The 13,680-nt window shown below is 26.5% G+C and overlaps 1 protein-coding gene across 2 annotated transcripts in view; it reads right to left on the bottom strand.

The window, feature by feature from the left end:
• LOC111031916 overlaps nt 1-13,680 on the bottom strand; it is a 199,423-nt gene that overhangs the window by 89,329 nt on the left and 96,414 nt on the right. For both annotated transcript variants that reach the window (XM_022312035.1, XM_022312034.1), the window contains exon 6: nt 6,020-6,136. In XM_022312035.1, coding sequence (XP_022167727.1) covers nt 6,020-6,136 — 117 coding nt within the window. The remainder of the gene's footprint in view (nt 1-6,019; nt 6,137-13,680) is intronic.

Genomic DNA, 13,680 nt, shown 5'->3' on the forward strand with positions numbered 1-13,680 from the left:
TGACACGTTATGAGATTATATTATGTAGGTGAATCACAATGCACGCACATCTCTATTTCAGAATCTAAGCGATATGAGATGAATGAATTTGTTTTACAACTATACGTGTTTGCGTGATTTTTGTTTTCTGGACCGAAGAAACTTTTTTTACCAGGATAATTGCTTCCATCGTTCGTATTGGGAGGGATTTATTCGGTTAAACAATTATAGATATGGTTTTATAAGGGAATTAAATGTAAAAATGATCAGTAATTGTTTAAATAAACGTGAAATACAAAAAAAAAAGGAAATTGGTATGGGAGATATTATTAATCATAAAATAAGAAATGCAAATTACAAATGTTGTACAGTTTATCATAATGTTACTCTGAAAATCACTTTTGATTTTATAACTCAAACAAAAGCTTGGCTAGGTGTAACCTAACTTAAATATACTACAATCAATTTCAAATTTCAAAAAATGATGGAATAATTGCTTTTAAATAAAATAAATCTAAGATATACAAATAATTGACTTAAGAAATGATCGCATGACTATTTTAAAAATTAAATATTAAAATTAATTATAACATCTCTTTATATCCAATTTATAGGCCTCCAACAGACGTGTTTATTTGAACTATTGACGAATAAAAAAGATAAAATCATTTATAATAAAATTCTTAGATAAGAACTGATAAAATAATACAAAACTTGGGCTCATTTTATCTTTATACTGATCTAATTTTCAGTGGTGCTGACTGATAACTAGGTAGACGCTCATACTAAGCATTAAACTTACGGAAATTTCTCACACTAAAACCACCAAACATACATCGATGCACGGAACACTAGAGGTTGAGGATTAAAGGATTGACCAACCTGGTTCGTATTTCTCCAGAGACGAAAAAAAGACATGTATCAGACCACCAAATTATTATATTACCAACGTCAAGTTTTTTGATTTTTGATTTTAAGTTTAAATTGAGCTTTTGCACTCGACAAAGAATGGGTTATAACTTTTGAAAGTTATAGTTAATATTACAGACAATATAACGAAAATAATATTGAAAATATTATTACCTACCAATGGTACAATATTATAAACTGGCAACTTTAATTTATTGTTAGTGATATCTACCATGAATGTCTTAGTAATTATACGTCCAAACATAACATTATCATTATGGTTTATTGGACGCTCTATGGGAATGAGATTTTTGATGAATGTCGTATTCTTTATATCACTATACTTTACTGTTTATGAATAAATCGGTGCTACGTCCCTTGTGACGAGGTCAATACAACAAACCTTGCTTATGTAATAATAATAATAATTCACCGAGTCCCGCGCGATGCGTAAAAGTTTAAGTATGAAAAATAATTTAATAACAATATGAAAAATGAGTATCTCTGTAGCCGTGCCTTGTGACAACTACAAAGCACCTACGATGAATGTAAACATGTGAAAAAGGCAAATATAAAATATAAAAAGTACTCAGTGAAAATAGTTACTTACGACACCCATATGTATTGAAAAGCGTGCATTGGGCACAGCTAGGGTGAGATTACAAACGAAGAACATTTACGCTATTATATAGGTAAACATGAATATTATGTCATGAACTCATAAACAATATTAGGAAAATAAATGGTAGCAATGACCAAATAAAATTTGAAAATATGATTATTTATAAAAAACTTAAATTGAAATATAGTATTTTACAATTAAAGTTATGTATTCACATAACAACAACGCATACTCTTGTACAGAGTATATATTTAATTAATATGCAAGCAGTTTTTTCTTGAATGCACAAAGCAAAACGAATTCATCTAAAAAAATACATAACACCCACCAAAGAAGTAAAAAAAAAATTATTGTAAATTATTCCAAAGCGTTAAATGTATCTACAACCGTATTATAAATTATAATTACATTTTTCAACATATAAAACTTTACAATTTAATTATTATACTCATTTCATTTTTAAAATAAAACTGATACAATATAATAATAGAACTAATAGAACTTCTGAACTTTTTTTAAACAATTGTTACTGTTTTTAACATTTGTTGTAGGTACTTACGATTGAAATGGATATATTAAAATATAATTTAAACAATCCCGTATTAATATGCAATAACAAATTGAACACTTTAAAACATATTATAGTTTAAAAAGATGAGTAAAAAAAATAGTATAAACCAGATAAAATAAAAATAGCTAGACAGTCTCGTAAAATAAGTGGAACAAATGTGTGCTATGTAAAAAATTATTGAACATATTTATTTGCTAGGTTGAAAAATTTCTACTCTGCAGTATTTCAACCAGAGTTGTGTGAGTTTCGAACCTATATCTAATAGCTAATAATATACACTTCCCATCTAATGTCGTATACCAATCCCAAGCGATGTGGCAGGGAATTAGGAAACGTAAACCATACATACTATATTATATAGGTACTGTATATGTGTATATTATGTATTGTATTGACTATCGATACACTGTAAATGGTTTATGGTATATGACAAATAAAGTAAAAAACATAGACAATTATTTAATAAAGATACGTTTTAAAGAAGAGTTGATATAATAACATATTATTAGCGTACTAAATCTATAGATATAGTTTGTGCGTATCAGATATACAATATTTTGCAACAAATGTACCTAATACTATAATATTATGTTTGTTCAATAAATGCAAATAATTGTGACGAAAAATCGACTCACGTGAACAATTGGCACATCGATAGTTTCAATTAAATCTCTGAGAACGTATAGGATTAAAGCCTACACACGACCAGATGTCACAGATAATATGTCACAAATATATTATTATATTATATAGAAATATCTCGAGACACGTCAACTCTTGCTAGGGAAAGTTTTTACAGACACAGCATAAACGTAAGTATATCGACACTATATAGTATATAACCACGTTAATACAAGTCGAGTATAAGGCTTTTGCGGGCACGTCTGAATTATAAAAATCGATGGTACAGTGCAAAGCTCTCGTGGACGATGACATATTTTTGTAAGGAAGGTTGTTTATACGGATCCTAGGACGACGTTGTGTGTTACGATCAACGAACTGTAACGGACAACTGAATATAATCGCGCTGTGTTTTGGTTGGTTGTGACTTGTGGCTGTCCGGTTGAGTTCAAACTTCAAAGACCGAAAGATTATAGTACACCCACACGATACTGAACATGATATTATTATATACGAGTAGGTAAACACTAAGTCGTATATATTATACCTACGTAACGTATGTATAGGATAATGTAGAATGTAAAATTCATCTCTTCGATATTTTCTGAAAATACTTCAATCAAGGAAAAAACTTGCTACTTGATAGATACATAATAATTTATACAAACTTTTCGATTTTAAGATTTAAAAAAAAAGTATAATATGTATGATATGTAATACAATTTACCGATATTATAGATATTCTAAGCTTAATTCTCCTATAAAAGGTGAGGCCCTAGGAATGGACCCAACAAGTTCCTTACTCTTAAGAGCAGACGTGCATTTACCCAAAACCATCCATTTCAATTCCTGCCACCACTACTGGAATTCCAGCTCCACCACCACAGAGAAAAATTAAATAACAGAGGGTAGGGCGGGAGAAACGTTTCTCCAGTTTTTTTTTAATTTTTGAGAGGGCGAGGCTTGAGCAGGAATTCCCATAGTAGTGGAAGGGATTCGAAGTAGTGAAGCACTAAAACATAAAAGTTGAAACATTGAAATGGACGGGGGTGGTAAAGTTATAGTTAAGAGTGTCGCTGAACATATATATGTATTACATATTCTGTGGAATCTGCTGAATATAAATAAGACACATTTTTAAAACGAGTGCTCACAAGTCACAACATTAGCTCTCACGCTGTTTATATCGTACTGTTTTCTCGTCACATAGTCATGTTGGCTGTTTTTTTTGTGCCATTTTCCAAAGGATATTATTGGAACTAAACTATAGAGAAAACGCTGGTGTCACCAGTAGTAGCATAAAACACGTTGAGACAACAATTGGAACTTCTGTGAAGCCGAGGGATTCGCATTACGATCCGGATTATTGTATTACTCTAGCACACGGAATATGTTACTCTTTCACATAATCAATGGATTTTGTTTCATATAGTCCATGTTTATTTACATATTATTATAAACATAAAATCCATTGTGTACACACGCACAGAGCACAGTTCACCTACATACAAATCATTGCGAGTCAAACAAATGAAGTTTTGTGAAATAATTAGTCGAATTAAAATGCCCAACAATAAATGCTGTTTTGACGAGATTATAATATACCAATACTACTAAAAAAAAATTATATATATATACAACTCAGTACAGTCATGTTTTGTAGTTAAATTAGTTGAGTCAATTTGCTTTTTCATGAAATTAAGTTGATAATAACCCCGTTAATAAAGTACTGAAATGTTTTTATTGTTTTTTAAAGTTACACAATTGTTTACAACATATGTTTAATGTATATAATATAAGTATTTAGTTTATTTTCATTGTTTATTATATTATTATATGACATTATTGTATAGCAAAAACTAATTAAATAATAAATATATTAAAATTATATATTGTTACTTATATCGGAAAACATGTCCTATATTTCACGACCACGCAGAACGTAACTAAATGTAAGTAACTATTTTCAAAAATCGGACTAATATATTAATAAACCTAGAATGAAAAAAAATCTGTGGTAAATTTGAATTTAATGGTTCGTCATTACATGTAAAAACGACCTTGAACGTGTAGAACGTGTTACCTATTCTGTATTTCTTATGATTATATTTATTTATATTATTACATATTAGTAATTTATTTTTCTATTACTTATAGTTTATCCTTAATATTTTGAAATGTACAGCGATTCTCCTATATTTTTGACATACTTAAGTACCAATTACATCAATTTTTATACCATAAACGACATAAACCATACACAAAGTGAAAAATGTAAAATTTTCTACTGCTCTTAAAGTGACGTCCAATACATATATAAATACACATTATTATAAAACCAGTAATTTCATTGTTCCCTCTAGAATCTAAATAATAGTAACTGTAAACACAGGTATTCTATGTGATACAATACATAATTTGATGAATAGTAATAATATTGTTTGTTACATTATAATTAGTTTATAATATTATATGAAGTTGAAAAATTGATTACAATTTTTAATGAAATATTTCAGTGGATCGATTATATCTGAAATTCACCCAATTAATACAACAATACCGAGACCAATTTCGTTTTGTACACCAATAGTTTTATAGGATGAAAGAAATTTTAAAACCTGTGTATAATATCATCATATTGTTGTATATTTATATATTATATTGGGCCAATTTTAAAATTTTTTTTTCAAAAACCAATCCAGCTACGAACGTTTTGAAATATTTAAATTGCCATTATAGTCTAATATCTTGATGTTATCACACTAAGCGTTATCTTTTTTTTTAAATATAAAGTATATAATTGCTAATACATTTTATACCTACAATACAAGTTTTACTTAGATGAAGTGTGCATTAATTTGTAAATGTATACGTTTAGGTGTAAAAGTAAATTATGCCAATTAACCAACATATTACAGTATGTAAATATTATTATGTGTGTATGAATGAATTATATGACGTATGAATAAAATTCACATATTTTTAAATAATGAATTTATTGGTGTGAATTAAATTTAAATCAATCACATTTTTTTTTCGCCAATCAGATAACAGTTCCAATAACAACTAACACGAAGTATTGATTATTTTCATCTAATTTACATAATATAACATTGAAGTATATTGCTGCAAGAAAAAGGTGTGACTCATATTTATAATTATTATATGTACATAATATAATATATATAAAATATGACACTAAATTTTGACGGGGAACATCTCAATAACTATTTATAAATTATTAAAAAATGTCCATCAGGTTTGAAATACATTTTCAACAGATTAAATTAATTAATTATGACAAATTCATGACTTACCAATGGGTGTTGAGTGATTTTTGTACAAGTTACAAGGGCATGGACTATCATTAGTTGTATCAACAACATCTTTGTTAATATTGCATTGCTGTATACAAATGCTTGACGAACCGCATTCTGAAAAAAAAGAAATATGCATCTTATAAATACACCCAAATTATAATAATCTCTTTGAAATTATGACATAAGTGTCTTACATAACCAATTTATATAAATAATAAATATATAATATATTTGAGTATATAGAAAATTGGGTACAAAACTATAATGTATTTTAGCAATTATAATTACAATTTAAGTGGCTTTAGTTAATTTTACCTACGTCAACCTACATTTATACAAGCGAGAGTACCAATTGTGTTTATAATATTTTTTGAGCGTAAATTAAACAGTTCACATTAACAGTAGCTAATACTTAATCGTAATATATTTCAAAAACACCCTCTAAGACATTAGTTTTTATTTTAGAATGATAATTTCTCACCTTAAATATAGTTTATACAAACAGTTATTCATATGGACACATAATCAAACAAAAGGGATGAAAAACTTAATACTTAAACGTACCCATTTAGATAATTTAAGACATTTGATTAATAAAAGAACAGTGACTAAAATTAAATTGTGTGATAATATATATAAAACATAAATTATAAAGTATTGGTGATTTGAAAATAAGGTTTATTCAAATTATATTAACATAAGCGCAGACATTTGTATGTGAATCACTAAACATCATTATCATTTATATTATCATTTTGCAATTAGAGCACCTCCGGTGATTTTAAAAACGCTGAAAACCATAGATTTTAATTATTAGGTATTTAATAAATTATATTATGCATGTAAAATAGGTAATCATTTATTACGAATTCTTGTTGAATGTCAAATTGATAAGTTTTAATTAGATTATGGCCAGATAATAGATTTTTCTAAGTAAATAAATCCAACTTGACTATATGTATTCATTAAATTCGATGGATTACAATTTTAGATTTCATATTTAAAAGCTAAAATAAGTTAAAAATTATAAATATTAAACAGTGAATTCATAGATGATTAAACATGATGTAATCATTTTATTGAAAAATAATATTTAAATAGTAAGATAAGAAAAAATACGACCAAGAAGAATATTTATTGGGGTTTAAAAATACTAATACTTATTATATTATTTTTAGAATATAAATAAAGCAAATAAAGTTTATTAGCTTTAACAGTGAATCGTAAAGGAGGTCCTGAATTGAATTCATGGAACAGTGAACGGAAAAAAAGCTATGCAGTTCATGGTACGCTAGTTTTCGACAAAATCTCGATCATTTTTCGTTAAATCGAGTTGCGTTCAAAATCGGTTTCTAATCATTACTTTTTAAATTTAAAATAATAATAAAAATACAATAGTGACTTGGTAGTCCAAGGTAAGCAATCAGAAAAGCGATATGAGTGCCCAACACGTTCAAAATATAAATGCGAAGATTTATATTTTATTCATTCATGTAGATTGTTATAATAATATAATATTGTATTATTTTATTATACATTATATTACGTTATAATTGTAAGAACTAGTTAAAGGCACATGATTTTAAATTTAACTTAAGTCTTCACTATAGAATCCATACCATCTATACTAATATTATTGATGCGAAATAACTCAGTCTGTCTTTTGTGTACTATAAACCTGATTACCGTGGCTGGTCAATCCAGTATACATCCAAATACTAAAATAAAATATACAATGAGACATCGTCGAATTTGTCTCATTCTGCTAGGCATGGTTGTGCTATATGAGTCATGTTCATATTTTTTATTTTTATTTTAAATTAATTGCTAATTACCCAATAACTCAGTTATCGACGTCGCGTCATTAACCACCATACATTCATTATAAAAGTTTGATTTTAATGAATGGTTTGCTTATTTCAGATGTGATATTGCCTAAATATGAGTCAAACAGTTAAGTAACTAAGCATGATTATTTTTTTAAACGTCTCCTGGACCTAAATACTCACCTCTAGCCACTGCTTATAATTTATAACTAAGTAATTACTCGTATTATATTATAATTTTATAAATTTAAATTTCCAAAAAAAATATATTCCTATCTGATATATTAAATATAAAATGTATAATGTAATTCAAATGAGTAAAAATCTTTTGAAAATTATAACAATAAAAAAATAAGAAACATAATGATTGTTTGAAGTGTTGTTGTTTAACGATTTCAAATTATATAAAAATATGTTTTCGAAAACATTCATACTTTTTTAAAAGACAAGTGCAAAATATTTTTAAAAAATCAACTTTCAGTATTTAGTATTTACAAATATTTATACCTACGACTCAAAGATTGTTTGCATAAACATATTGACAAATAAAAAATAAAGAATATTATAGTGATGAAATATATAATGGCGCTGACAATCAAAATTAAAATATTATGCAAAACACATTTACAAAGCAACGTATACATGTACTATTATAATATACTTCGTTTAACGTATTATTAAAAAATTCGTCAGGATGCGAATTAATGTTGTGGGTTTACAAAAAAATTTTCATTTTAATTTTTTAATTTTTATGGATTTTGATTATAAATAGTCTGTGATTCTCTCGACAGAAATTTAAATTAATTAATAAAATATAAAACTTACGTATTAAGGACGAAAAGGAATTTAAAATTACATAAATATCATATTGTTATAGTAATACCGAGCATTGATCTAAACCCAACTCCGACATATCCCCGAGCACACGGGAATTACTTCACAAACTATAGCGATTACCAAACAAGTAAATACACATACAATGTATAATACATAGTTATATAGAATAAAGATATATACTTAAGATACTTAAAATATGGGATGAACTGTGGATACCCGTACTCGAAACCGCTAACGCATTATATTTCATATGTCCATTTCCCCGGTAAACACGTGTTGCATCTACGCTACCACGGTATCCACATACACGTGTAGTATATGCCTATATATATTATATTGCAGTACACATACGTTATCTCTTTATTTACGTACGATAGATCATCGACCTCCCAAATCAACCCATTCACATTCCATTCTCACATATCTGGAATTCATACCACTTCATTCTAGTTTTTTTTAACAAGTTTTTATTTTTATTAATAGTACCTACGGGTTGATAGGCCAATGGTAAACAAATGCATAATAACAGATGCATTTTAAATTAACACCAATAAGGTCAACGAAAATATTTTTTTTTACAAAATTGTTTGTGTACCAATATAGTTTTCATTGCAAATGTTATTACCTATTTAAATCCTTAATTATTAAGCCATTCTTTTTAGTTTACTACACTAACCATCAATTTATGTATTCCTATTGTACTTGAGCCTTTACAGGCGTTTTAAACTAATAAACTAAACTAAACTAAACTATTCAACTAGATGGCACTCTTTTTCTGAAATTTTTTTTGGCTTTAGTATTTTGAATATTTTTTGTATCGATTCCTGAATACATGAGTTTATGCAGTTAAATAACCTTTCATGCATACATAAAAAAACTGACAAACACTTATTTTGCTATATGCCATCTCACCAAAACATATAATTATAATATGCACATAAACGGGCAATTAATTGGAATTTCTCGAGTACAGAGCTGCCTTACAACTTGAGTAATATTATAGTGATATTATATAAGTGTATATGTATATCAAACTGATAATGCTGTTTAATTTAAAAATCTTTTGACATGGAAAATTAAGTTTTATCTTAAGGTCATTCAGACATGATAAATGTTCTTGAAGTCGTTGAATTAATTTCATTATTTTAAACAAAACTAATTTCATTTGTGCGAATATCTTAACAACTTAAATATAAACGAATGGTTGTTTATACATTTATTTATACATGTATTTATATATATTTATGTGTATGTATATGTAAATATGTAATATATATATATATACATTATACATTGTAAATGTATATACTGTAGGTACATGTATACAAAATAAATTAAGACTAAAACTTTTTTGAAAAAAAATTCCTTTGAGCAATTTATCTTTTAAATATATTATTCATATTTGGAAACGTGTAGCAAAGTAAATTTATGTATTATGGTAGGAAAAAAATTGATATTTTATAGCGTTACGTTTTTGTATTCTGTGTAAGGTAAATCTAGAAATGAGATAACACATATTATTATTATATACCTACGCGAAACATAATAAAAAATACCTCGATTTAACCTGTTAAACTATGTATATGAATTTAAGACACATCGTTTTCAGAGCGAACAAAAAACAAACTATCCAATTCCCAGAGGGTGAACCGATAACAACATACAATTAAACGCAACTTATTGTTCCTAATCTTAGTCGTATACATTAATAGCAGTAAATCGAAAAACAGTTTGTATCCTGGAAACTGTTATGGTATTCCGAAAAAATAAAACCGAACCATGATGGGTACGAATGTTTTTCAAATTGTTTATGAGCTTATAGAACATTTTTTTAGTACATTCCCAAGAGTATAATCTACACCTGTGTGACCAATTTAAGTTTTCTTATCGACCTGAGGTTTTCGTACGCATTTTTTTTACAAAAGGACAAAAAATAATAAAATACATAATATTATACATTTTTGTTCATCGTCCATCGAAAGCGAACGTTCACACACATATATAAATATAATAAATACATGGTCATAAATATATTACATGTAATGAAAATCATTGTATATTTGAAACTATGATTATGACTGGCAATTCAAATAAGATACAAAAAAAAAACTTAACAAATCTAATTATTTGACGAACTAAAATTAACAATAGTCAAAGATTAATGAAAAATTTCCTCCCCATGTAAAGTGTAAATATGTATACAACTTAACATATATCTACAATAGCAGATCTAGGGGGCACTAGGAACCATCCGTTCACAAAAAAAAATATTATATATTTTATAATTATATATGTATAAGTATAATAATATATATATTGTTATATATTTCCCTTATGTTTTTAATTTAAGTGCCCACTCTGTATAGAGACTCTAGATCCATCCTTGTATGCCTACTGTTGATTTTTATGAATGTAACCTGTATATCGATTGCTAACCTTTTTTAATAAATATTAATAATAAAATACATTTTAATCAAGTACCTATACCAAAAAAAACGGCAGTTCACGTTTGACGTTCTAATTCCACATTATTCAGATTATCGAATCAAACTCATCAATTAAAATAATATATTGTATATTATATAGAGTTAATATCAAAAAGAAATTAATGATTTTATTTCAATTGTTTTTTTATGATAAAAATTTTTTTTTGTCAACAAAATACACTATACAATTTTATTTCTCTTTCAAATTAAATATTTATTTTATAATTTATTAAAAGATACCATTAAATTTGTTTAAAAATAATCCAATATGTGACAAATGATAATAAGAATATAAGAGATTCTCTCGTCCATATAATTGTAAATTAAATATTCTATAAACTATTTCAGTTCGATCTTCGATATATACCAATAAGTAGTTAATGTTAATATGTACACTTTGTAGTATTCCCAGCATAAGTCACAATCTCTTAACATTTTCTGAATTAAATTCTTTAGTTTAATATGTCGAAGTTTTATACCAGGTTTCATATGATAAATGCAGGTCGAATAGGATACTACGAATTCCACCGGGATGTTAATACTATCAGGATAGAACTAAATTTAAAAACTTTCGTGTACTAAATATTATGTACTTGTTAAAAAACCGAAACTAGTAATAAAATCCAAATATACAAGTGACTTATTCCATAACATATTATAATATTTCCTAGTCCCAATTCCTAGCAATACAATTTCTCTGCAGCTTACTTATTCATACTTATTAGTTATTACATAGTTGGGTACTAATTCAATAAACATTTATACATGGGAGGTAAAATAAAAACAGTTAATTAATACACCATATAACTTGCAAGAACCGTGTTGTAATAATAATAATATGTTGAAGACTGAAACATTTCAAAAATAATAATAAAAAGAAAAACTGGAAAATGACTTATAGTTATATATTTATAAGACTTATAGTTTTAATTCGGGTTAAGTGAAAGAAAATTATTATAAATCAGTTTTAATTTTGTATTTATAGTGAAATAAAAAACATCTAGAATAATGATTTAATAAAATAATTTATTCTGTCTGATTCAAACTCTTATGTAGAACTATATTAAACGAAAACGTATATTTCAATTATTTTCGTTTTGCTATAAACTTGTCACCACTCTTGTGGGGTAAATATTTACCCCATACAAACTTGACATGCGCCTAAATTTGAATCGAGTTTCTAAAGTGTTTGCATCATTTAATACATTCCAATAACATAACTGACTATATAATATTTATAACAAAAAAAAAAAAACTTATCTAAGCAGGTTTATATAATATACTTGTATATATTGGTACTCCGTGAGAGTTCAAATGGCAGCAGAAACCACGTGAGTTGTCATGGCTTAAAAATCACCTACTGCATACCCAAACGTTATTTATTAACAATCTTGAAATTCGAATGATACTAATAAATTGGTATATCGTACCAAATATTTATAAAATTAACAATTTAATGTTTATTATAGTACACATACACTTATTGTATTATAAATGTATAATGTATAAGAGTGCTGTAATTCTTTTAAATGGTAACATATTAAAGTATGTATAAAGAAGAAAACGTGTCATGACTTCAGTTGAATACATCGAAAATCTGGATAAGTTAACCGAAACACATTTACATGGTATAAGATGTAGTAATACAAATTAAATAAGAATAATTACAAAATTACAATATATTGTCTTCATAAATAGAACATGTTCAGTGGGGCCCAATATTTTCTTGAAGAATAAATAAAACTAGAATATTATCATTGTCAAATGATATAGGTACTCAAGCATTAATAGGACGTACAATTTTGTGACTTAAATCAAACATAATGCTACATTAACTATTTATATAATATGCCTAAAATTCTATATGATATTTTGACAGTTATACAAAAGTAAAATTAGATTCCATTTATTATTATATTAAAAATGAACCGTTGTTCATGTAAAGTGCCAAAAAAAAAAAAATATATTAAAGTTAACTTGTTTCTTTTTGTATATTTTGAAATTAAGAATTACATATATTTTGACATACTTCACCACCTGTCCCACCAAATTCACCCATCTCAACACTAACTAATATAATTAAGAATATACAAGAATAAAGGAAATAAGCTGCGCATAATATGCCGTTGTATATTTTGTGTATCATAAAACATATAAATAACCTTCGCTAATGTTTTGTTTTTACGTGACATAAATAATATAATCTAACTCAAAAATCCCCGTATGCAGATAATAATAACAAGGCTAGAATTTGTGGAGGAAAAAATATAAAAAATATGCATGAATACATTTTAAAATAATTAGATAAGCTCTTAATTATATCTAGAATACTAACAGCTTTAAATTTTTTGTTAAAGAAAATGAAGCTTTTTGTACTCATTATAAACGATAATCAAACTGGCTCGATTAAAATACAATTATAAAACAAATGAAAATTATTAAAATATTTAATTATTAAAATGTGTGAATTTATGTTTTTATAAGTATTAAAAGTAAAATAGTTAAAGTT

Source organism: Myzus persicae, unplaced genomic scaffold, assembly GCF_001856785.1.
Source record: "Myzus persicae strain clone G006 unplaced genomic scaffold, MPER_G0061.0, whole genome shotgun sequence".
Taxonomy (NCBI): domain Eukaryota; kingdom Metazoa; phylum Arthropoda; class Insecta; order Hemiptera; family Aphididae; genus Myzus; species Myzus persicae.